The 24995-nt window shown below is 42.0% G+C and overlaps 5 protein-coding genes across 9 annotated transcripts; 1 reads left to right on the top strand and 4 right to left on the bottom strand.

Annotated features, from left to right (window-relative positions):
• The first annotated feature begins 718 nt into the window (after nt 1-718).
• nr0b2a (nuclear receptor subfamily 0, group B, member 2a) lies at nt 719-2098 on the top strand. The gene is made up of 2 exons (XM_038711813.1): nt 719-1345; nt 1500-2098. The coding sequence occupies exons 1-2, from the start codon at nt 811-813 to the stop codon at nt 1742-1744; spliced, it is 780 nt and encodes a 259-aa protein (XP_038567741.1). The 5' UTR covers nt 719-810; the 3' UTR covers nt 1745-2098.
• Nucleotides 2099-3918: 1820 nt separating this feature from the next.
• Nucleotides 3919-7673, bottom strand: kdf1a (keratinocyte differentiation factor 1a). Of its 2 annotated transcripts, none has more exons than XM_038711812.1 (4): nt 7330-7673; nt 5915-6985; nt 5454-5528; nt 3919-4622 (listed from the first exon to the last, which is right to left on the bottom strand). In XM_038711812.1, exons 2-3 carry the CDS (start codon nt 6964-6966, stop codon nt 5489-5491), a joined length of 1092 nt encoding a protein of 363 aa, XP_038567740.1. In that variant the 5' UTR covers nt 6967-6985; nt 7330-7673; the 3' UTR covers nt 3919-4622; nt 5454-5488. The 2 variants fall into 2 exon arrangements, with proteins under 2 accessions (XP_038567740.1, XP_038567739.1); XM_038711811.1 differs by having other exon boundaries at nt 5928-6985; nt 7330-7669.
• Nucleotides 7674-8149: 476 nt separating this feature from the next.
• LOC119897831 (trophoblast glycoprotein-like) lies at nt 8150-10218 on the bottom strand. The gene is made up of 2 exons (XM_038711815.1): nt 9921-10218; nt 8150-9693 (listed from the first exon to the last, which is right to left on the bottom strand). The coding sequence occupies exons 1-2, from the start codon at nt 10178-10180 to the stop codon at nt 8718-8720; spliced, it is 1236 nt and encodes a 411-aa protein (XP_038567743.1). The 5' UTR covers nt 10181-10218; the 3' UTR covers nt 8150-8717.
• On the bottom strand, nt 9810-14832 carry LOC119897830 (transmembrane protein 222-like). Its single transcript, XM_038711814.1, has 6 exons — nt 14673-14832; nt 14373-14457; nt 14082-14113; nt 13896-13992; nt 13682-13812; nt 9810-11502 (listed from the first exon to the last, which is right to left on the bottom strand). The coding sequence occupies exons 1-6, from the start codon at nt 14789-14791 to the stop codon at nt 11415-11417; spliced, it is 552 nt and encodes a 183-aa protein (XP_038567742.1). The 5' UTR covers nt 14792-14832; the 3' UTR covers nt 9810-11414.
• Nucleotides 14833-16025: 1193 nt separating this feature from the next.
• wdtc1 (WD and tetratricopeptide repeats 1) lies at nt 16026-23710 on the bottom strand. 4 transcript variants are annotated; one of them, XM_038711822.1, is made up of 16 exons: nt 23558-23710; nt 22903-22978; nt 22630-22713; nt 22464-22510; nt 22038-22149; nt 21222-21409; nt 20927-21109; nt 20705-20799; nt 20479-20594; nt 20300-20375; nt 20115-20211; nt 19833-20003; nt 19492-19727; nt 19239-19407; nt 18194-18386; nt 16026-17605 (listed from the first exon to the last, which is right to left on the bottom strand). In XM_038711822.1, the coding sequence occupies exons 2-16, from the start codon at nt 22966-22968 to the stop codon at nt 17408-17410; spliced, it is 2031 nt and encodes a 676-aa protein (XP_038567750.1). In that variant the 5' UTR covers nt 22969-22978; nt 23558-23710; the 3' UTR covers nt 16026-17407. The 4 variants fall into 4 exon arrangements, with proteins under 4 accessions (XP_038567750.1, XP_038567749.1, XP_038567748.1 ...); XM_038711821.1 differs by having other exon boundaries at nt 22903-23017; nt 23558-23708; XM_038711820.1 differs by having other exon boundaries at nt 22903-23025; nt 23558-23706.
• Nucleotides 23711-24995: the final 1285 nt, after the last annotated feature.

Below are 24995 nucleotides of genomic sequence, written 5' to 3' on the forward strand. Positions count from 1 at the left end.
TTCAGTTTTTGTTTTTGTTTCGTAATTGTGCTTACATACTTTTAATTGTGTGGTCTGTTGGTCCACCGCTTTGGTCCAGACCGAAATATCTCAACAACTATGAGATGGATTGCCGTTACATTTTGGACACACACCCATATCGTCCTGAGGATCAACTGGCTGAATTAATGAAATGTCACAAATATAAAAGATTGGTTGCTGGTTGATTTTAATTGGTTTAATTAATATCAAGGCAAACTCATAAAGAGGCTGGATTGGGAAATTTTACACCACCAATTGCCACCAATAAGGTTTTTTAAAATTCCAGACCGGTACTCCAACTACAATGAGATAAATAGAAAAAACAAAAACAAAAACAAAACTTGCTACAGCTCATGAGGAATTAACTTACAGGTCAAAGCCCCCTCTCTTCTTTGGCTTGTTTCCAGCTCTCCAAGTGTGAGCTGGCAGTGTGTAGGGACACAATGTGGGGCTAATTACTTGTGCAGTCCTTGGTAGCTTGGTACTGCCTGGGTTAATGACTCCGAGATAAGGCCCAACCCTCTTGATATTCACTCCACCAGCTCCTTTTCATTGAGAAAAGCTTATCGGTTTCCCAGGGTTATTCCATCAGTCACCTGGCAGAGCACATAGTTGTTTTTCACAGAAAGTGTGTATTGACAAGTCAAGGTCCACTTCGCGGGGTGGGTTGGCCTTATAAATACAGGGGCACTGCAGGAGGCAGCAGCAGTAGTCATAAGCTCATGAAGATCCCATCCTGTGTGAAGTTGCTTACATTTAACTATATATATCTCTACAAACTAAAAAATAATGGATAACAGGTGTCATTGTTCAGCCAACAGTGACAGGCTTTCAAATCCTATCCTCTACAACATCCTGAGCCAAATGGATAACAGCAAACCAAGCCACAACAGCTTCAACTACAATTCAGTACCTCATAGATGCAACTGTGACCTGCGACGAACAGTGTGCTTGAAAAGACCATCAGAGATTTGCAAAGAAGCCTCAGCAGTTCTGGTTAAAACCATCCATTTCATGAAGAACTTGCCTGCTTTTAATCAGCTGCCACTGAGTGACCAGTTGTCACTTCTCAAAAGCTGCTGGGCACCACTCTTCATTTTGGGTCTGGCCCAAGAGCACGTGGTCTTTGAGGTGACGGACACCCCTGCTGACAGCATGCTGAAAAAGATTCTCCTAAACCATCAGGAGAGCCCAGAGATGGAGAGGGAGCAGCCCACTATGGCCGGTGTCAGCAAACTCAAGTCCTGCCTCAGAAAGTTTTGGAATTTGGATTTGAGTCCAAAGGAGTATGCATACCTCAAAGGGACCACAATATTTAACCCAGGTGTGTATTAATCTTATCCTGTCCATAATAAAATAAATAAATACTTCCAAATTGATTTCTTGGTTCTCACAGGTACATTTTCCAGTCACTGCTGAAAGACCACTGCAAAAACTGTATGTATGTAACCCTAATTTCTTGTCCTTACATTCAACAGACGTCCCAGACTTAAAGGCAGTTCTGTTTGTGGAAGGCTTGCAACAGGAAGCCCAGCACGCCCTCAGCGAGGTGGTCAAGCTCCTTCACCCAGGGGAGCAGGAGGAGCGCTTTGCTCGAATCCTTCTCACTGCCTCAATGCTGCAGAGCATCACACCCAGCCTCATCTCTGAACTCTTCTTCCGGCCAGTGATAGGCCAGGCTGATCTGCTGGAGCTGCTGGTGGACATGCTCTTCTGCAGATAGACAGAAGAGGGAATGTGGACTTCAAGTAACTGTCCTGGAGAAAGTTGAATCCTGTCTTTACGAGTTGTGATGGAGAACTTTTTGTTGAACAACCGAAGCAATGTTTCCTCCTGAGATTAAGAAATGCCTGACAGTGGACTCACAATAGTGAACAAACACTATGTGAATGGTAAACATACAACTATGAATGACTTATATTTGAAGTGAAAAGATTTGACTTTCCACACAAAGACAGACCGTGCTCACTGTTAATATTCTGTATGTCATGTTGAGGATCTTCTCTGTTCGTTTTAGTATTGTAAATAAGTAACATTACAACATTACAAATAAATATATTTTTGTACACGAACGTAATACTGAAGTTCTGCCCCAATCTTTTAGAAAGACAGCAAGCCAAATCTGACATAGTATTTGTTTCACATACCAGGTATTGCACCTGATAATGACACCCTGTTCTGAACATCTTCACCCTTACAGTTCATTTGGCAGGTCTGTTGTTACATGTGTGCAGCCAAGTATTGCTCTATTTATTTAATATTCTTGTCAAGACGCCAGGGTTGCCAAACATTGCAAATGTATCAGAGTGAATTCACTGAAAGTATGTATGGACACATTCCTAAAAAAACATGGTTATTTTGGGTTTGAAAAGTTCTTTCAACAATATGTTGTATAGTTAACCCTAACCCCTAACCCTAACCACTGGAAAGAGCTGATACATAAGCAAAGCATATATTGTAATACAGGTTTTTCTCTGACTTTGAGGCAAACACTGGGTTTCAGCCCAGTAAGGGCCAGCCTGTTGTATTTAGTATTGCACAAAACTCATTGAGAAACCACATCTGACTCATGCATGCTGTGTTCTGCTGCTTGTTTTACCAGTTTAAACCAAACTGTATATCAGTGGTAAGAATTTCTTAATCATGTCAATGCTATAACACTGCCCACCAAGGGAGAGATTGATTGAGAGATCTATTATATTCTATCACAAATGTTGAAGCATTACAGTATGCAATGTTTTTAGGGGGGGGGGGGGGGGGGGGGGGGTACTTTGTCTCCCTCTCATGGAAAATAGCAGAAGTTACATGTTTATTCTTAGTCGTGCCATTTTTGTAACACATACAAACATTTAACAAAATAAAATCTCTACACCCCACAAAGCAATGAGCAAACACAAAAATCTTACTGTTAAAAATCTTGAGGCTATATTTAATATAGTCAAGCTCTCTTGATACACCCTAGCCTGTGGTATGTTAGTTGTGAAATAGAGAGCCTTTACATGACACCTCATACAGGTAAGACAGGAATGTGCTGGAGGAGAGAGCCAGAGGAAATAGGGTTACACAGGACAACTGCAACACACCACGAACAGAAAAGCAACTGGAAAAGCTCAACATTTGGTACAGGCAAATTCAGAAACATTGCTCGTTTGTAGTTTATGGGGTTTGTTGAGTAGATTTTATTTTTCTACAAATACAAGAAAAACCTTTTCACCTACTTTCAGTACGAATGGCTTTTGTTTAAAGAAGAATTTTAAATCACTCTTCATGCTAGTGCAGCTATTTGCCTTATTTCACGCAACTGGCAATACATTCCTTAAGTCTTAAAGCCTGAAAATGAGACATCTTATATATATATATATATATACATATACATACACATACATACACACACACACACACACACACACACACATATACACACAGTGTTGTCTTAACAGCAGACTACTTTAAGACTAACAGTCTTAGGCTACAAATCAGGCTGTTTTTCTGCTATGTGTTTTCCCCTCGCAATAAATGCTAACGACAAACCCTAGGATTTTGTTTCCTTTTTATCAGAACCAGCTAAACAAGTTCCTTCTCCTGCTGAGGGCGGAAAACCCTGCTTGGTATAACACAGTGACCTCGGGGAGATAAGCCTGACAACAATAATCCAAGAGATAGAGTAAAAGTAGTCAGACAGAAAAACCATGTGAAGGAAAGGCTGCTCATTGTCAAACTATGTGAATACATTATTTTGGCGTGTGAGGAGAGAGAACCAAAAGGCAGACAAAAAGCTCTGCAAGCACAGTGTTTACAGTGTGTCACATTTTCTGGAAGCTATAACTGGAATATGACTTAAAACATCATTACAATACATATAAAGATATTCCCTGAGTACACATTAAAAGGCATAAACAAGTATGGAGATTTTTATTTTGTTAAAAAAAACACAACATATCTGTGAATTAAAAAAAAACTGTGGCCAAAAGCCACCAATGGTTTTAACAACCTAGAAAGTAACATCGACTTAAAAACATATATATCAAAATATGGCTTAACAATGCAGTTCTCAGGTCAAAACATGCTTTTAAAGGAGTCTAAATGGCAGGAGTCAATAAGCCCATACATACAATACAGTGCATGCACAATGGCCTGCATAAACAATCACACAGATCACAGGATCAGTATCTATCCTCTGGCCTGACTGCTAAGATTGCATGGAGTGTCGTTTCTTTTTCTGAAAAGAACCTTAAACACTGCTTACACATACATAAAAACTTGCAGTGTCTTTCCCTGTGCGAAGTAAACAACAACACTGTTTCCTCCGTGGGTCATTTGCTGCAAAGATAAAAGGTCCATTTAAATGACAGTCCAATAACAAACATTAGCCGGACCACCGCCCAGGGTTACAAAAGGTGCATCAGTCAGTAACAGCAACAACAACAAAAACAATTGATAGCGGAAGGATGACATTATCCATCTCATTGGCTAAATCCCTTGTCAACATAGGTACTTTAGTTTTTGTATTGCCCTTCAGAGAATCAGAGGAGTGCCTGAAGAGTCTCTTTCGGTGTCATGATGGTGGGGCGAGTATCCTGTGGAGGGGCTGGAGTAGTACGCTGTGAGAGAAAGAGCTTCATTTAATACACTGAAAACAAAAAAAAAACAAAACACAGCAGTAACAGTAGATGTTCTTACTCATGCCAAAAATGTGAGCGATAAAACAGCTGAGTTTAACCGGGGACACGGACACATTCCCAGGCCATGATGCGAAAGCTGTGGAAACGCAATGCGTACCCTCATTTAAAGACACGTAACAGGACATCCCGTCCCTTTAACAGCCTCTTTGCAGAACAGCAACACAAAAAAAGAAAGGCTACTGCATGGTAATCCATCTGTAACCCAAGTTGTTCGCTAAAAATCACATGGAAAAACCACAGGACATTATGTAGCATATATTTAACGTGACCTGATCTGCTGCTCTGGCAGGTGGTGTAGTATGACAGCTGAGCTCGAGGGGAGAAAATGGCAGACTGATAGGTGGGTGTAAGGTGGCAGATGAGGGGAGGAGGCAGCTAATGACCAGGGGGATTGTAATATGCAGAGAAAAGAGCGGGAATGCAGGACTTTCACTGTTTATAGACTGGTATGTCGATGGAAAGTAGAAAGGAGGTGAGAAAATGCCTGAAGCTGCACCAGGTACAAAAGATTGCGAAGACTGAGCCTCACACACTGATTCACCGGGTTAGTAATTATACCTTAATGACCGGGACAAATAAAGACAGTAGCTCTATCAGCACAATGACAATTCATATTAAAATGTGTAGTATCGCTAATCGCTAATCAAAAATTCGTACAGTCTGGTGCAACTCTTAAGTCCTAATACGTACATTTACGTCCACATCAATGTGTCTGTGTGCCGGTTATGGAAAATTCCCACATGTACTCACTTCTCCCACTGTAATGTCTCATTTTCCTCGCCAGCTCATCTGATGGCGTCTGCTCTGACACTTTCACCTCTGGAACTGTAGCAGGAAAGACAAAATGAGCGCAAGCAGACAGGGAGCCTCGACAGACATCAATGCACTCTCATTTTAGAATGAATCCGGTCATCTCTGCTATTGTGCAATATGTTTTAGGAGACATTGTGTACCTGTATCAACTTGCCTCCGATTAACCCAGTTATTGTTAGGTCATTGCCTGCAAAATGCCTGGTGTATCAGGGCTTAATACTACGAGCCAAACAAAAGAGCTTCAGCAGCGTTCCAACAGACGCTATGAGTCATTTAGGGAAGACATATCAGATGATTGGTATAATGCGGCCAAATGGTGGGGAAAAGAGTTGTCACGTGGTATCTTATCAATATTTACACAACATTAATTATAAACTTTTCATTTAAAAAATATTTACATGATTTGCTTACAGTCACTGCTCATGAAAGTGTTGGTCATGGTCTCGTTGCCGCTGTCAGGGAGAGTCCCGTCGCTCCTCCCATTAGGACGCTGTCCCAGCGACTGATGGCTCTTGTTCCTCTTGCCCTTTCGCGTGCTGATGCGGATGACTCCGTGCACCAGCTTGCACTCGGCCTCCTGCTCCTCCAGGTTGTAGTCCTGAGCAATGCTGTAGATGAGCTCGCTGATCTCGTTGGTCTTGCGGGAGAAAGAAGAGTCAGAGGTGCACTTGGCCAGCTGGTCGATCTGGTGCAGGGCGTACAGCTCCAGCAGCTTCTTGGTGATAAGAGAGTCAATGTCTGTGCCTGTGTCGCTCAGGTCATCTAAGTCATAGTCTTCGCGGGACAACAGGCTGGTGTTGCTGATAGGCCGCTGGCTTTCCCCTTTGCCAGGCATACGGGTCCGTTTGGGGGCCGGAGCAGGATACCTTACTGTCTGCCCTGCGATGCGTACATCCGGGTAGCGGAAGCTGTCACTCGTGGGCAACTTAGAGACTTTGGGAGACTTCCTGGACTCCAAAGGGATTCCACAGGTGGGGTTGGTCACACTAATGCCATTAGGAGGGTGAGGCTCAATACCTGCTTTAGGGGGATGGTCCGTGGAGCTCTCGTTAGCAGGCAGGCAGGGCTCTCGGCTGCCATAAAATCCACAGGTCAGTACACAGCAGATAAAAGCCTTACAGCCACTCCAACCCATGGAGGCACAGGAGCCACAGTCATGTCTGCCAGTAGGCGTGCTGTCTGCCGACCCAGGAATAAATCCTATAGTCTCAGAGCCCCGTCCCGTGCCATTTCGTGGGTGGCCTCTGCTGCGGCCATACTTGTTTTCTGAATACCGGAGTTGGCCGGTGTGGTGCTCGTGTAGATGCTCCCCATGAGGATCCTTGTAGGAGTCTTGGCTGGCTGTGCTCTCCCTGGATATAGTCCGAGTCTGTCTGTACTTTTCTGCTCCGGTGCTGTGGTGCTTGTGGTGGTGGGACGCCTGGGGAGCCCCTGTGTTGTGGCCAGGCATGGCTCAAAATGCTGGGGACCTGATGCGGGAGATAATAACCAGGTGTTAAGCCTCCTCTTCTGTTACCGCACAGGCTTGCAGCATTAAACGCACCATAGCACATTATAACCTGCATAACCTACATTAAGACTTATGTACACACTTATACATGTAAACAGTTTCGAGTGAGGTGACATCCCACTGAATTTCTGAGAATGTAAATAAAACTGTGTGCATTGATTGCTGGCCAGATAATAATTAGGTACATTTCGTCGAGCCCTTACAGCTTGTTTGGCCTACAGTCAATGTGCAGGAAAACAGTTCAGACCAAAACTCATTCAACATTTAACCGTTTTTAATGTTACTAACTAAACTTTCACTTACCGCATAAGAGGATACACTTCTTGTTGTCTTTTATCCCAGATACCTTGTTCAACGAGCAAACCGCGGAAGTGTCAGAGAGAAAACTTCTGCTAGTGGCTCAAACAGAGAAAGAAAGACTTCGATATCGACCGCCCACAGATTTCCAGGTGACTGTATTTCCACGAAACAAGGGTTGCAAACCTTAACTCGGGTGCCTCGACCGAACAACACAACTCAGTTCATTCGTGTCGTCTCCTTTTTGTTAAAAATCAGTCTTGTGTAGCCAAGCGTCTTCCAATGTTTGGCTATTACCTGCGGCTACAGCTAATCCCAGGTCCTTCACCCACCCACAGGTGAGCCGTGACATCACGCGAGGCGGATGTAAAAGCACAGAAGTAAAGAGGGATAAAGACAATAAAAGAGAACAAAAAGAGGACCGGGGAATAAAACAAAGAAATAAATGTAATAGACGAAGAAAAAAGAGAGTATAGGGCTGGAAATCTTATCAAAAAGCCTTTGATCGTTTCATAGTCAGATTTTGACCATGTGATGCAACATAACAAACGGTGTTCACCACTGCACTTTACATTGCTACAAGTTGACTTTTTCATTATCCACAAACACACACATACAGGGTAGGTCTGAGCAGCTGCAGAGCCAGCAGGTGTTTTCCAAACAATATCTTTCATTCTGCCCTATTTTTCCCTCTATGGAAGCACTTAATCACCCACTCTTTGAATTGGAATAGTAGGGCTTCCTCCCCTGAAGAAAAATAGGAGTCTGTGTAGCATGTTGTCTTGTGGTTTTACTGCAGTCCCAATAAAACAGGAGCAAAATGAAATACATTAAAACTTTGTTTTATTTTTAATACATGTAAATACGTTTCATATACAGTTATCCATTCCTTTGGATGTTATAATACCGACATATTATGAATTCCTGTACAATAATGACACACGGTTAAGTGAATTTAAGGATTGTTTTTTATTTTACGCAATACACATACGCAATCTTATAAAGTCCTATTATAAAATCTACTGGGTGTCTATGGATTACAGTTTTTTAGGTCAACATAAATTTTCTATGCTATTGAGCTACCACCTATGTTCTTCTGCAGTATGTTAAGATATTTAAAGTCACGATACTAATACTAAAAAGCAAAGAAACACTGTTGACAAAAAATGACATGGGGGTATGTATGATAAACATCTTAGCAAGGTCAATTTACAGAGATATGTGCCAGTGCTTCAAAGACACAAAGGCACTTTTAATGTGAGGTTTATAAGTTATATCTGCTGTATGTACATGAAGCTCAAAAACATTTAATGTGTTGTAAATCTACCAGGATAAACTGCTAACATTTACATCTTTCTCATACTTCGTCAAATTATTTTAGCTTCTTTAAAACATCAAAGGTTCCCAGGTGGAGAGGTTGTCACCTGTTTTACCTCTGTGTCTGTAGGAACCTCCAGAATACAGGTTTTATTTGGCAGCTGCTGTGGTCGAGCTAATCCTAAATGCCTTTGTGCCCTGCATCCAACGTTATCTGCTGAGATGTGCCCCAGCCGAGGGTCTGAGTCAATCTCATATCGGTAGTGATATCCCTCAAGCACGTCCCTACATGCATCTCTCATTTCGAATATCCACTTCTTCATACCATTGCGATTCAGATAGAGCACAAAGAGAAACACCATACCCACAAACCCCAGCACCAGGCCCAGGAAGACATAGGACGTATGCAGGGTGAGGTCAGCCGCCTCTGCTTGGACTGAAACGACACATCCAATGGCCTGGAAACTGAGCCCTCGCAGCAGAGTGTCATTCAACCCCCCTGGTGAGGCACACCTTACAGCATCCACATCTACCTGAGCTCTTGATTCATTCAGCCAGGCCACAAAAGTATGGATCTGACAGGAGCAGGTGTAGGGGTTGTTACCAAGGAGGATTCGGATGTTCCCGAGCTTCTCCAGCTCTTGCAGAGCATCAGCCCCGAATGTCCCAAAGGCATTGCGAGTAAGGTCCAGTACCTCCAGATGGTGCATGCCAGAGAAGGTTCCACTGTAGACAGCCACCAGAGAGTTGTTAGTGAGGAAGAGCTGCTGCAGGTTGGGAAGGTGGGAGAACATCCCTGGGGGCAGCAGGGTGAGGTGGTTCCCAGAAAGGTCGAGGCGGAGAAGCCCCACGAGGCCACCCCAGCGCAAAGCCGTGGTGAGGTCTGTCAGAGCGCTGAAGTTGTACAGCGAGCGGCTCAGGTTGAGTTCCTGAAGGGGACTGCCCGGTACACTGAGAGCTTCTGGATGGATGAGCGCCAGCTGGTTCCCACTGAGGTCCAGGAAACGCAGGTTGATGAGGGCAAAGAAGCTGTGGGATGCCATTTCTGTAATCCTGTGAAGATGACTAACACTGTAACTGTATGTCCTTGGACATTTAATGTTATTTTCATGCTTGGATACAACTCATGCATCTCACTGAACTGTCAAAGTAAGCAAATAAAACCCACATTTGGTTATTTATTTATTTATTTGATACACATGAAGAAAGTTAGTGATATTATCCAAATATGGCTTAATATACATGAATGAAACCAAAACCAAAAACACTGACGCTCTCACCGATTATTGCTTAAAATGATGTTTGTGACGTTCTCCAGCTCTGTAAATGATTCAGGTCCAATCTGGTGTATATTATTCCCTATGACGATGACAGTCCTCGCATATCCTGGAATACTTTGTGGCACCGTGAGCAGGTCACTGGAAACACATTTCACTGTGCGAGTGACAGCCAAACACTCACAGCCAAAAGCACACTCCAAGCACTGGTATGGTGCACAAAGAAGGATTCCCAAAAACACTCGGAGTGCAAAAACACACATGTCTTAAGTAATTGCCGGGTAAAAAGAAAGATTCCAAAAACAATGTTAACACACTAGAGTGTGAACTACAGCAGAAACAAAACTTCAAATTCTAAATACAGCTTTTGTTGTCACAACCTAATCAAATGCTGCAGAGGCGGCAAAGAGCTCTCCAGCATCAGCCCCTCCGAATCTGCTCCACTCTGGGAATAAAGGATCCTGTAGAATTGATGGGAGTTCATATCAGGCAGAATCTGCTAGATGAAAAAGGTACGTGGTTCCCTTAAAGGTACAGAGGATGATTAAGGAGCCCACAGCCTGTGACCCACACCACAGTCTGCCAGGGAGACTTAAAAAGGCTTTGTATACAGCACATCCAAAATAAAGTTACAGAAACAGTCATATTAAACTGATAGAGATATACAATAATAAATAATACTCTTTTGGGTACACAACATCAAAAACAATTCAATTAAATAAACATAATGCAGTATTGCTCATAGTTTGAATAATTCGACAGTTATAGTAACATTCCAGCAGAACACATTCAAATTATGTCTGAAGAACAAACACTTCACACATCAGTGTTGATACACCAGAGGAAAGACGACTGAAGAGGAGGAGGGTATTTTTATAGCACAATACCACTATTTTTCACATGTGGGTCCTACATCATTCTATCTTTGGTAGCAGCTCATATCTCAGACAAATAATTGATGACTACTTTCTGCATTAAGATTTTGTGATCCATTTTGTAGTGATTCATCACTGAAATGTACATTAGCCGGTCTGGAAACACATTCATCACCACCAGTCTAATACAATGCATCTCTGGACTCCACCTTATTGCTCTAACGTGGTGTAATCTGGAAAAGATCGTCTTACTTCATAACTCTCTTAATAAGCAAAACGCAAACATAGAACCCACTGTGTGAAAAACAGCACATTTTGAATAGATGTTTTGTAGATACTGTAGCTTCTTTGCCTCACTAAATCATACATTGCACAGAAATAAAACTGTTAAAACATAAAAGAATTATTAAAAGAAAGGACTCTGGGCTTTGCCCTTCAATACTCTCCTAGAGACTAGATCACTACAGATCCCTAACAGACAACGAAGTCCTTCATTTGGATTTTTTTTTTGTACAGACAAATGTCCTGTCAAAAGAAACATCACTCACATCAACAGCCTATGACAAATGTATAAAGCAGAACTAAAGTCTATGAAGTGACCCATGTTGAAATGATCACTCCACTACTGTAGGTTGAACGTTAAGATGAATGTGGCGAGAACTCCGCAGAGCATGAAGAAGGGAAGCCAGGTCTTGAGGAACGCTGCCCAGCTGTAAGATACAGAGAGGGTAATGTGTGTTAGCGTAATCATCAACACCTGGATACCACGAGTGTGTGTACATGTGTGAGGGTATATTTGGACATGTTGAAGTATTGCATGGTACAACCTCTTTACTCCCAGGGGCCTGTGCACCTCCCCGCCCACCCTCCAGCCTGCGCCCCACTGTCCTTTCCACCCAGCCGGTGCAGGGCGCCATCGGAGAGGTGACCTTCAGTGGTGACAGAGGGGGGAGCGCTACTGTCAGTGATGAATTACATGAGTCCTCTGTTTAAAAGACTCCTGTGCCGTGGGACTGTATGTGCAGAGGCAGCACTTACTGCAACTCCAGCGTTCTCAATGTGGGTCAGCAGAAAATAATGAGGGTGGGATCTCTGGGCCATATGTCTGTTAATGCTCACAAGCGTCCAGAAGCAGACTGCTGTTTGTGATGAAGACGAGTCAGGTGTGGCCCAGTAGTCTTAATGGCAACCATATTTTCCTTCTACCACATTTTCTGTCTTCTCTGTGTATACGACACCTCTGCTCTGGAAGAGGAAAATGTATGTAAATGTAAAAATACCAAAATGTCAACCTTCTGAAAAAGGTTCATTTATGCACTCAGTACTTGGTCAGGTCTCACGAATTGCTGCATCAATGCTGTGTGGCATGGAGGCAGTCAGCATGTGGCACTGCTGAGGTGTTATGAAGGCCCAGGTTGCTTTGATAGCGGTCTTCAGCTTGTCAGCATTGTTGGGTCTGCAGTCTCTCATTTTCCTCTTGATGAGGTCAGGTCAAGCGAGTTGGCTGGCCAACCAAGCACAGTAATTCCATGGTGGGCAAACCAGTTACTAGTTGTTTTGGCACTGAGGGCAGGCATGAAGTCCTGCTGGAAAAGGAAATCAGCATCTTCATAAAGCTCGTCAGCAGATGGAAGCATGAAGTGCTCAAAAATCTCTTGATAGACCACTGCACCGACTCTGGAATTGAGAAAACACTGACTGTAGAAACTTCACACTGGACTTTAAGCAACTTCGATTCTGTGCCTCTCCGATCGTCCTCCAAACTCTGGGACCTTGATTTTCAATTAAATGCAAAATGTACTGTATCTGAAAAGAGGACTTTGGACCACTGAGCGCAGTCCAGTACTTTCTTTCCTGAGCCAAGTGAGACGCTTCTGATGCCGTCTCTGGTTCAGGAGTAGCTTAACACTAGCTCATTTCCTGGACACGTCTGTGCGTGGTGATTCTTGATGCTCTGACTCCAGCCTCACTCCACTCCTTGTGAAGCTCCCCCAACTTCTTGAATCAGCTTTGCTTGACAATCCTCTCAAGGCTGCGGTCATCCCTGTTGCTTGTGCACCTTTTCCTACCACACTTTAATCTTCCAGTCAATTTTCCATGAATATGCTTTGATCCAGCATACAGCACTCTGTGAACAGCCCCTTCAGCAGTAACCTTCTGTGCCTTACCCTCCTTGTGGAGGGAGTCAGTGAGTGTCCTCTGGACAACTGTCAAGTCAGGAGTCTTCCCCATGATTGTGGTTCCGTGTACTGAATCAGACTGAGAGACTGAAGGCTCTTCTCAGGTCGACATTTCTGTATTATACAGTCTTTATTCTAATATTTTGAGATATGGATTTCCAAGAGCTGTAAGCTTTAATCATGAAAATGAAAACAAATAAAGGCCTGAAATATTTCACTTTATATGTAATGAATCTAGAATATATGAGTTTCACTTTTTGATAAAATTAGAGAAATAAATAAACTTTTCTACAATATTCTATTTTTATGTGATGCACCTGTATATTTATAAAATCGCCTTGATTTGACTAACCATCTGTGTAACAGACAAAAAACAGAAAGACAGTTTTATATAGACGGGGATTCTTGCTTACAAACCAAAGTGCTTGATGCACTGCCATGAGGTTTTGATGGTATGTGCCCGTGGACAGCTGTAACATGGATACACCATTATGGTTGGTGGTTTATTCCCAGTGGTACAAACCCATTTAACCCATGATAGGAAATGTAGATCCCAGTACCATGCTTGAGAGACAGATTAAATTAAAACTCTATCTCTAGCTAAATGTATCCAAAACCTATGAACAAGATCAGGCAGGACTCTTTAGGTTCTGTATGTGAACTGTTCTTAATAGTAACATCAATGCCAGAATGAGGCTTAAATACTCACCTCACATGTTTCCCATGAATTAAAGACCGCACACATAGGTTCACCATGTTCCAAGACGAGCTGTTGTCGTAGCGCATTAGGTTGAGGGCCATGGCCACGTGGGAATGGCAGTTATCTAAGCACAGGTTGTGCTTCAAATCAGAAAAGGGTATTTATTATTATATGAATAATGATGTGGATGTGTGTGTATTAAAAATTCTAAATACTGTCTTACTGGCCTGCACTTGTATTCCTCAGACGCATCATGCACTGCTTTGTCCCATGTAGCAGCACCATTGCCACACACTTTGTCCACATCAAGCTTCCAATACCTGCGATATTAGTTAACAATCAATCTATGGATAAATTGTTCACCTAAATGTTGAAATACTACTTACAAAACTGTGATTACTAAACTTACTTTGTTGGTCTACCAAAGCCCATGTTGTCCTCCTGGTGGGGGATTTAATGAATCACACCAGTGAACTTAAGCTTGAAGTTATAGATCACTCAAAATATAGCAGATGCCACACATCATTAGACATTCACCAGCTTTCCTCTACACGTCAGCATGACATCTCAGATTCAAGGTTTGCATTTTCATTTCTATCTCACTGGACTCTGCTGGGCCATTACACTGAAGTGAGCTGTTGCATGAGGTTAAACTACCTATCGCGGCTGAAAAATAAAAGAATTTTAAGGCGATACTCACAGAGACAAAGTATGATCCTGCAAAATCTCGTATGACTCCAGAAGAGGTGCATATACCCATGTGACCAATGAAGGGGAGCACCCACCTGCAGCATGCACCCACAAAACAATACATCGACACACGAGTCAATCCATGTACTTTGGTTGTGTAACCGAATACATGCAGTACATTTAGTGCAGCCACTTATTTACAGGACAAATATCGCATGGGGATTTAACCAGTGGCTAACATAAATCTGCAAAAGCGGCAAGTGGTCACGCTAATGCTAGCAAGAGCAAGGAAAACATGTTCGCCTCTTACGATAAAATAGGAATAGGCGTCCAGACAATGCAGTAAGGGTAGCGGCTGGTTTTTCTGTCGCTTTTTAAGAAATCGCCGTGGTAGTTCATCATCACGTCGGTGTCGTCCACCTCCGCCATCACTGCCTGGAGTCTCCTTGAGTGACAGGGGATGACGCACAGCCAGCTAGAGGCGGCGTCGAAGCGGAAGCGCGCAGCTATCGGGTCAGTGAACGCAACACCGTGTGTCCACTGTGCAGTGTGTTAATTAGATTTAATAAGTAGTGCAGGGTTCCAGTCATCAAAGTTTCTACCAAAACAACAATATTCTTTTTTTGTCATTTTTACTTATTTTAAGCCTTTTTTTTCTTTGTTAGTATATTCCATATAAACTGACAGACAAAACCAATCGGTTATTCGACCAGTGGTGGACGAAGTAGCCTAAGGCAAAAGTAGACAAAAGTACAGAGACCCTTGCTAAATATTACTTCACTAAAAGGAGAAGTCTTCAATTTAAATTTCTACTTGAGTCAAAGTACAAAAGGACCACCTTTTGCCAGTTAAATTTCAACTTGCAACTAATCGTTTTGGCTGTACTTGTATAAACTGTTGGGTCGTTTCATTTATAACAAAACATCATATTTTATAAAGTCTTCATATATATGCGTAAAAAGCTTCATTTGTAAATTATCTGCTAAAGCTGTCAGATAAATGTAGTGAAGTAAAAAGTACAATATCTCTGAGATGGAGGGGAGTAGAAGTAGAAAGTGGCATGAAAAGAAAATACTCAAGCAAAGTACAAATATATCTAATTTGTACTAATTTGTTAAGTAAAGTACTTGAGTACATTTAGTCAAGTACTTTACTTAAGTTACTGTCCACCACTGGTTATTAATCCAAGGAATGGATGTAGTTTGTGTTATTTTACAGTATAAATGGCAAATGTACAATGTTGAATGTGCACACGTTTAAATCAACATTATTTTGACAGACATCTAATATTTGCATAGTTACTTAGTCAGCCTTGGCACGCACAGGCTGAAGGCTGTTGTTTCAGCCCTTTTTGGCACCCAACACACAAGATCAGTCAGCCGGGAGCTTTATCACTCCAACCTCCACTACCCCTAAAGCTGCCACCTCATTACTGTTCAGTAAATGGGGCGTGAGATGCTCCCCCAACTACTCATGCTTATGATGTACTGTGCTCACATTTGTTGCTTAATAGTCAGCAAAAGCAGGGAGCTCACCTACAGTACATCTTCCCAACCTTGTTAGTCATGGGTCAGTACTGCTGTGTTGTGTAACTGTTAACACGAAAAGCATAAACACCACTAATGTTACCATTTCAATAACAAGAGAGAGAATACAGACAAGATAGTGTTCAATAATTTTATTCTTCACTTTGTTCGCAACAAAGGTTATTATAGGATTCCTCAAAAAAAACCCTCAAATTACTGAACAAAGTAAAACACATGGAAGCCTAGTGTTGCATGTTGTTGAGGACCCCTTCCTTAACATTTCCCTATTTGGTGGCAAAGAAGACCCAATGAGCTGTTCTCTGAGCAACATGTTAACATGTGTGCTGTGTGTTCTTTTTTTCCCCACAACTATGATCAGAGACGCCTCATGCAAGCAGGACTGAACACCTGACTGCAGCAGAGGTCTGGTGCTTGAGCCACGCAAGCTAGTAAGCTGGAGCCCTATCGCCTCTTAATACTTAGCGCATCATTTGCCATTTACTGCAAATTAGCATCTGTGTCCAACTTACACTCAACAGAAGTTTCACTGGCATGTCATGCCAAACAACATTTTAAATCAATGGGACTTGATTTAAAACAAAAAAAAAAAACTCTATTAGAAGTTTTTTTTTTTTACTATTTTTTTTGTCGATATCTTGTTGATTATCAAGAATCTATTGTAGTAAAACCTTTTAACTAAAAAGGAGCACAGTATGCCAAAATTATGTTTCAATGAAACAAAGAAAAAAAACATTAATCCTTGGCCATTGAAATTAAAGATGGCAACCTTTGGCAGAAGAAACCACTTGTTTGTTCTGACAGTTATAAACTAAACAAAGCTTATAAATACATTTCATTGGAGTAACACTTGCATCTTTCACAACTTGGCGAGTGACAATTAATTCTAGGCTTCCTGTGACCAAAACTCCAACTGAAAATATGATCAACTCAGAATCAATGACTTGGGTGGGCAGCCTTTCTGAGATGAGCGGGTACAAAGACTCTCAGCTCTAACTGTAGAGCAGACAGGAGATGCTACAAAGCACCGCCGTCTGGTCTGTGAGCCCATCCTCCACGGAGAACACTGGGACTGTGTGGCCACACCGACCTGACATCACACTGCAGGATTCTCCTTCTGTGTGTTGTGTGTCTCTCTTCAACATAAACCTGAGGAGGGATAAGTGCTGAACTCCTTCTTCGTGAGCAACTGGGGGAGTGACGTGGAAAGTGCTCTCCTCAAAAGGTGTCCCCCTGCCACAACAAAGTGGAGGGGGAGGCTGAGGTGTTGTTGGTGCTTTGAAGGGGGCGAGATGGGGGTCTTCTCCACCCTCCATGAAATTTCTCTCCCCAAAGTGGTCTCCACCAGTCCTCTCTTTGGACAGGGGAGGGTGATGCATAGTGCAGAGATGTGACATGACATTCACTCAATGTTTCTGTCAGATAGGGGGAGAAATTAAGATTCAAACAGGAGCTGGGCTTTACTTCCCGCATCCATTCTACAGAATGGCGGACAGTTTGTTTAGCTTGGCCGACACTGCACTTGTCCCTCTGAGCTGTCTTCGTCATCTGAGCCATCTGGGCCAACACCACGCAGGCCTGTGATGCGATAGCCCATGTTGAGCAGCATTACCTCCAGGGGATCAGCGTTCATACGCCGCTGGTTCGCCTGAGCAGCACTGTCCATGTCCTCCACCACTCGCCCGTTCTCAGTCTCTGTCTGTATTATGAGAAAGTAGACGGTAGGAGAAAGGGCGCCATTACATGACAATACATGATAAGAATGCTTTATTTTCATTGAAGTGTTTTCTTAAAATGCACCCTCCGCATTTCAACAACAAAAATGTTGTAATTGGTAAACTAGGCCTGTCCCATGCCAAAGGCTTTGCTAAATGTTACCACCTTTGCAGGAATCTAGGGGACGTCAGTATCCCAGAATCTAACCCACACTGGTCAGATTGTTTAATGGTGCATTCAGGTGTGCATCATTAATTTTTAGAGTCTCGAAATATCACATGACCATGTCATTTTTACCAGATTTTTATCAGGTGGTCATCGGTCACCTGTAAATACATCAAATGAACTGAACAGACATTTTGAGTGACAGTGACTCGGTTCAAAAAACCACAAACAAATATTGTGCTTTCACCGTATGACTAACCAATACAATTTCAAAAGTCTGTGAATCAGCATAATTTTGGGATTATATGTAATTCTGAATTAATTATGCGTGAGACCATGATGCGCACTGTATCCAACTTTTACCAAAATATATATATATTAATACGCAGACGTTTCAGTTGTTTACCTCTGGTCTAGGGTTCCATAATCGCACCACGGGGTCAATACCACTGGTGGCCAGGAAGCAGTAGCTTGGGTGGGGCTGCAGGCAGTTGACTATTGACTCATCCCCCTGCAGGATCCTCACCAGATTAGTTGTCTCCTTTTCCCAGATAAAGAAGGAGCCGTCATCTGAGCCACTGACGATGTACTGGCCTTTGCTGTAGAGACAAGGAATCCATTCAGACCTGCCTGACGAGCCATGTTCTTGGAACTGGAATGTCTTATTTACTAGGAATCATGAAATTGTTCATCATTATACACTGCACTTCATTCACAGAACACTTGTTCACATCACCGTACAGGCATGTAACCAGGGCTTTGGTATACAACGTTCAATGGGAACTGAGCTTTGTGTTACATTATGTGCACTGTATTGTATTCCAGTGGTTCTAGTTATTCAGACCTTCCAGCTGGATAATAGGAAACCAGGTGAGGGGAGGGAAGAGGAGGGAAACAATCTTTTGTTAAGCAACAGGTTTGCTTAGTGTTTCACATAATATGCAGTGGCCTGCTTGAGCTGATCTACATTTTGACTTATAAATTAGTAAATTCCTCATCACAAAGTGTTTTTATCATCATCAAACTAAAGAATTCTATTATTATATTATAGAAAATGACAGTCAAGCACATGACAGAATACAGTTCGACAGACATATTCAGAGTGAAACAAACATTTTACAGTCACATGTTAGACAAAAAAAAGTGGGGACAACTATGACACTTCTTTTATAAATAATCAACTTTTGAACTGGTACTGATATGTGCACTTTATAAAATATTTTCCTGTACTGAAATGTAAGATCTTCATGATTTAACAGTGGATATTTTAAACTTGAAATATTTGACCAGTCACAAAACCACCTACAGTACCTAAAAGGCTACATTTATGAATGAAAGCTACTTTTCACTGTACACTGGTTTTCGCTCTACTGATTCTTCACTGTAGGTTCACAGAGCTCATGACTGTCCCATAGTGAGACCTCAGCAGACTGGAAGTGAGATCTACTGACCTTCCAAAGAAGTTGGCCTCTTTGATATCTGTGGTGGTGTTACAGTGACCACAGTATCTGTGCTTATAGTCAAAGCTGCGCTCTCTCAGCACCAGTTCATCTTCAGGGATGGACTCCTTCCGGCTGAATGAGTGGAATCGAATGGAGCTGTTGGACTTCTTATCTTCAGCTGGTGAAGAAAAAACAACAGAGTCATTCAGATATATTTACAAAAGACACAAAGGCAAATCAGCAAAGATACACTCTTTTCTACCTGATTCTGTCTTGGAGAAGAGAGCTGCCTTGATGTCTTTATCCAAGGCATCACAGGCACTACTGTGTGCCTGCTCTGGAAACTTTCCTTTGAAATCATCCAGACACTCCAGAGCTTCAGCCACATACTTCAACTCAAACAGACACCGTGCCAGCCGGAAATGAGCCTTCAGATGACCAGGGTTTAGAGTCAGAGCCTTCAGACAATCCCTGAGGGCATCATAATGGTCTCCATCCCTGTGAATCACAGGTAATAAAACAATACAAAAAAACTTACTTGTTTTTATAGCCTTTATAAGTAGATGATGAATCACCTCTCTGCAGTGATACGACAACACATACCACTTGCGCTTCATGTAGGCTGCAGCCCGGTTCCCATATAGCATGGCGTTGCAGCTGGCCTCATGAATGCCTAAACTGTATAGCTGGATGGCCTGTGTCCACTGCTGCCGTGCAAATGCATCATTAGCTTGTTGCTTTATCTTCTCCAAGTGAGGAGGGAGCTCTGTAGAACTGAGGCAAAAAGAGCAGAAGAAACATAACTGAAGTGTGTGCATGCTCAGATCTTTAAACAGTCAATCTGTGTATGAAAACCAATCACTTACAGGCTGAAAAGAGCATTACCTAGAGTGCATCTTGCTTTCAGAAAATCGCATATGGCTGGTTGGCAAGTGAAGTCCATTAGAGACGCCATTGGTTGTCTTTCCATTCTGTACATCTCCTGGGAAGAGGTCAAAGTTTCAGAAACCACCAATACATCTGTAGATGCAGAACTTTATTTTGTTAATATATAGATGGCACAGACCTACCTGGTGATGACTGACACTTTTTTGGAATCAAGAAGGCGTATGGCTTCTGTTTAAATGTCAAGTCAAACAGATACACCTAGAAGAACAATAGCAATACACAAACAAAGCAAATGTTTAAACACTGAAAAAGATGTTAATAACCCCTGTCGCCATTCCTTGTTTGTTCTGAGAAGCATTACCTGTTCCCCACCCATATTAACAAGTAGCTCGGTGCCATCTGGACTGAAGGTGACATAGGTGGCCACCAGGACCCTCAGGCGGTTATTATAGTCTGGGAGTTTCACGGGCAGGTGACCTGCGGCATTCAAACAGAAGGTGATGTTATTAAACCACGTGCAACCTGCACATTTCCTGATGTCATTCCTGATGCCCATTAAATAATAGACAATTCAACCATTTATGCACCTGCAACATAATACTGCCCAGCTCCGTCCGGGATGGGCTTCTGCCTTTCACAGAACGTATGCACAGCTGCTGATGTGCTCTGACTCATAGATTTCCTGTGTGAGAAAAAAAACTTGATTAAAACACAGTTGTGCATGTGTATTTCAAAACTGGGAATGCGCCACATTTGAGTGGTTGCTGATAAATTATTACCATAAAATAGCAACAAAAAACATAACCAACCTGTAGTTATGAATCATCCTGATGTCATAAAGGCGCACAAAAGGCCCGTTGGCTCCCACTGCCAGGTAGTTGTTGTCCCGTGGGTTGACAGCTAGACATTTGGCCTCAACCAGCTGACCACAGAACTCTGTCAGGTCAATCAGCACCTCAGAGCGTTTACTGCTCTCCCTTAAGTCATATTGTCTGTAATGAACAAGGAGACAGTCAGCATATTAGCGGTCGCAAAACTAGGTATGGGATATCTTGTGACTTTGTTAAACACAACAAGGTTATTTAATTCATTTCTGGTTATGACCTGATGATGCCATCCTCCGCGGCACTCCAGAAGGTGTTGGGCCACATGGGCGCTGTGGCGATGCGTTTTACTCGGTTGGTATGATCAGAAAACATATGGATGGTTTCCTTCACCGTCAGGTCATGCACATGGACCTTTGTGTCGGCTGCACCTGTTACCAAAATTCTGTCCCCGGAGTGAGGGAGGAACTGTATGGACAAAAACACCAGAATCAATGCAGAAGTACAGAATCAGTGTATCACAAAGGCGGCCCTTTCAATCACACAGTGATCAGCCAGTAGCCATAGGTTAAGGCATTTCTAAAGTGTTTACATAGAGTATTTATACAGCCAATCTATTGATAGCCTGATTAATGGCATTTAACGCAATCTCCCCATTATCTTTTATCACTACACCAAAAGAAATTAAACCTTCAAATTTGTTATACAGGATGGTTTTCCACCAATCATGCCACTCATTAAATGGCCAACAGTGACACCTAATGTACAGGAAGTGAATCAGTATCACAGAGCATTCGCTGACCAGAATTTCAACTGCTGTTTGTGTCCTGAATTGTAATGAAACTTGTGATAGCGAGCAGTAGATTTGTGTGATTACATGGTTGAAATGCCCTTCCATGAGACTAAAATGCGAGTACTACACTAATCTAACCCTATTGTAAGCATAATGAAATAACACCACCAGGGTACGATGTTCGATTGGGCTACACCTTAACTCACATCACTGCCCTAATCACATTATGACTACATTATCAATGTGTATGTAAACGCAGCCACAGTCATTAAATACATCCATCTTACACTCAGTCCTCCTTACCTTTACAGAGAATATGTTTGCTGCATGACCTGTGTGCATAGTTGTAAGCTTCTTGTGTCTGAATGGATCCCAGATGACGGCATGCTGATCATCTGAACCAGAGGCCAGTAAACTGAATACAAAAAGAATCAACATTTGTTATGGCTCTTTACAACTAATGCCATATAAAATCAAATACTGTCATAATTTTTGGCAATAAACAGTGCTGCAGCAACATTTAACATAAAATATAAAGTAGAACAGCATCCTAATTTTATTTCGACATAGTATTACCAGCCCTAACAGGCCTTCACTGTACATACAGTTGTATAATGCACCTCAGAATATGAGTTTTTGGCACATATATGGTGATGTCACCCAGCCAGTCATCCCAGGTCACACTATAATTGTACACACAAGATGAAACTTTAGGTTTTGAAGACTTACTCCCCTCGTTCATTCCATTCTAGACAGTTCACACAGCCAGTATGACCCTGTTGAGACAGACAGTATAAGAAGATTATATGATAATACACAGAAATATCTTCTCAGTCTCCTTGTCTTTCCACAACTCTTTCCCTCTACATGCACCCACACACTTGCTGTCACTGACCTGAAGCTCAGCCTCCAGTCCAAGTCTCTTGATGAACGGGTCGGTCACATGATAGAACCTTTGGAAGCCTGACGCTCTCTTGTCCTGGACACACAAATCAAATTCCCCATCAGTCTTTTGTACATAGGTTACAAGGTTACTTAAACCTAAACAATCATTTTGGTTAAGGAGGGTCTTTTTGGGTTAGCCTCACCAAGATAATTTCCAGAGAATCACATTGTCTGATCACTGGTAGATTGAGCTCGTAAGATGCTCTGGCATTTGTTTACTCACTCGGATCTGCCTGTGCAGGATGTCCCTGGTGATGTTGGCCGCAGTCATGGCCTCGCCACAAAACATAAATCAGGGTCTGGAGGATCCAGGGGTCAGAGCTCAGATGACATTTACTCTGTATTTCTCGAGAATTGAATTGCACATTTAGACAGGGCAGATAACAGATACAGGAAAGAGAATTCTCACAACGCAGTGATGATGTTAGGTTGGTTTAATGTCAGTCATAGAGCAAGGGTACGGACAAGGTGGTCAGCAGGCATTTTAATTTTTTACTCATTGCGGGTTCTTTAAAAACAGCTGAAACATAAGCATGCCACATAGTCTTCAGACTTTGCTCACAGTCGAACTGCACCCGTCAACGAACACAAACAAGGCGAGTTCATTAGCTAACTAGCTAATGTTAGCTAGTTAGCTCTGTCAGTACTATAATCGGCTGACTATTTCGCCAAAATACTGGCAATTATTTAAACACTGGCGCTGTTAGCGTACCTGAATCGTTAGCCACCTATGCATCGGGCCTTTAAGAGACCTGTCGTTTACCAAGTAGCTGGTGTTAGCGTGTTTGCGTTACCTTGCTAGCTAACGTTAACCAAAACATCCACTTCAACATTTGCAACGCTTTCATTGTAATTTACGACTACTAAAGAAATCTCACCGCTTTCCTTGAACTAAAAAGGCTTCTGTCAAGAGATGTCCATTTAGCAGACGAATTACAATAGATGAAATACACTCTGTGAGTTTGTTGACAGGGTTCACGGTAATACCTGACTTGAACACAAACCACCTCCCACTAAGCACATCACGCAACTTTGTTCCGCGAGACAAACAGACAGAAAACGTCCGGCCCGTGTTTATTTCAGAATAAAAGTACTCTCCCTACAAAGTATGACATTAGTAAACGTTTCATATCAAGGGCCGATATTTCATGTCACTGTCGGTGGGGAACAATAAAAAACATATCCCAGCGGTAGAATTAAAATAAATAAAGTAATTGAGGGTCTGAAAAAGGTATGCACCACTGTGAGGCATATGAGGGGAGGAGACTGTCTTTCCAAACTTAAATAACGTGGATATAAAACATAATGTTATCAAGGCAAAATTGAACGCCGTAAGACGACAGAAAATAGCGTGTTAACCTGGTGTTATCCATAGACTATAAAAAGGTGTTTACAATTAAATGTATTTTTAAAAAGGTGTTAAAGCGGGATTTTGGACGCCACCACTTCATCACTTTCTGAGGGGAACCTCACATACAATAATTGCAAGAAAGAAAATAATTCCCACTCAACCTACCTTGTATGAAATTTGGTCAAAACACAGAGGTTGTTAAAACTGGAAGATAAAGATCATGTTCAAAGTCTCCTTTGCATTACTTTGGCATTGTTTTTTTATTTGATTTGTGAGACCCACCTCAGGTTTGAAAAAAAATAAACAAAAACCTAACAACAAATATAAATGGAAATGTAAACTGTTTTATTTCTGCCCAACTATTCAAATTGTATGCATTTATTTATTTTTATTTGTATACTTAAATAAGGAGAAAATATGTGCTGCCTTGCAACAGATTGAATGCATGTATATATTTACATTTTAGCTTTGGTTATACAATATCTTACAACACTGCATTTCACGAGGTAAATGCTGACCAAAAAAGAGATATCTTTAACGTGAGTCATATTTTTTCATTACAGCCTGTCTCAGTTTCTTTTTTTTTTTTTTTATTTCCCTGGATCCAAACACATGTCTGTAAGGTCTCAGTGTGACAATTATCTTGGGCTGTTGCTGTGAACTTTTCACAGTTTGTGTATCCTTCGTTTGTGATCATGTACTACTAATCATCATGAGGCCGTACAAGGGCATGTTTTAATGCTATGTCAGACAGCACCTTTATGAAAATATAATGTGTTAATTATTGTGTTTAATATATAATATTAATGTACCAAGAAAAGATGGAATAAAACAGATGTTGCAAGTAGTTGTATTTCTTCCACCCTGACTGGCAGCCTATGTGTCACTCAGGGTATGGTGGAGGTTAGATGTTACAAATGTTACCCCTCCATGTCCCAACTTCCTACAACAAAAACTCATGTCAG

This window comes from Micropterus salmoides, unplaced genomic scaffold, assembly GCF_014851395.1.
Source record: "Micropterus salmoides isolate LMB-PRFRI ecotype aquatic unplaced genomic scaffold, ASM1485139v1 Ms_hic_scaffold_11, whole genome shotgun sequence".
Classification (NCBI taxonomy): Eukaryota; Metazoa; Chordata; class Actinopteri; order Centrarchiformes; family Centrarchidae; genus Micropterus; species Micropterus salmoides.

Bases quoted from the DNA above. Each gene is read 5' to 3' on its own strand.
- nr0b2a (XM_038711813.1), top strand. From the start codon at position 811: ATGGATAACAGGTGTCATTGTTCAGCCAACAGTGACAGGCTTTCAAAT. The intron at 1,346-1,499 runs GTGTGTATTAAT...TACATTCAACAG, and splicing joins GACCACAATATTTAACCCAG to ACGTCCCAGACTTAAAGGCA.
- kdf1a (XM_038711811.1), bottom strand. From the start codon at position 6,966: ATGCCTGGCCACAACACAGGGGCTCCCCAGGCGTCCCACCACCACAAG. The intron at 5,529-5,927 runs GTAAGCAAATCA...TTCCTGCTACAG, and splicing joins CACTTTCATGAGCAGTGACT to TTCCAGAGGTGAAAGTGTCA. The intron at 4,623-5,453 runs GTGAGTACATGT...TTTCTCTCACAG, and splicing joins GAGACATTACAGTGGGAGAA to CGTACTACTCCAGCCCCTCC.
- LOC119897831 (XM_038711815.1), bottom strand. From the start codon at position 10,180: ATGTGTGTTTTTGCACTCCGAGTGTTTTTGGGAATCCTTCTTTGTGCA. The intron at 9,694-9,920 runs GTGAGAGCGTCA...TCATCTTCACAG, and splicing joins ATCATTTTAAGCAATAATCG to GATTACAGAAATGGCATCCC.
- LOC119897830 (XM_038711814.1), bottom strand. From the start codon at position 14,791: ATGGCGGAGGTGGACGACACCGACGTGATGATGAACTACCACGGCGAT. The intron at 13,993-14,081 runs GTAAGTTTAGTA...CTAATATCGCAG, and splicing joins GGCTTTGGTAGACCAACAAA to GTATTGGAAGCTTGATGTGG. The intron at 11,503-13,681 runs GTGAGTATTTAA...TGTATCTTACAG, and splicing joins ATTCATGGGAAACATGTGAG to CTGGGCAGCGTTCCTCAAGA.
- wdtc1 (XM_038711822.1), bottom strand. From the start codon at position 22,968: ATGTTTTGTGGCGAGGCCATGACTGCGGCCAACATCACCAGGGACATC. The intron at 22,714-22,902 runs GTGAGTAAACAA...TTGTGTGTCCAG, and splicing joins TCCTGCACAGGCAGATCCGA to GACAAGAGAGCGTCAGGCTT. The intron at 20,595-20,704 runs GTGCATAAATGG...TGAATGCCGCAG, and splicing joins TGGGCAGTATTATGTTGCAG to GTCACCTGCCCGTGAAACTC.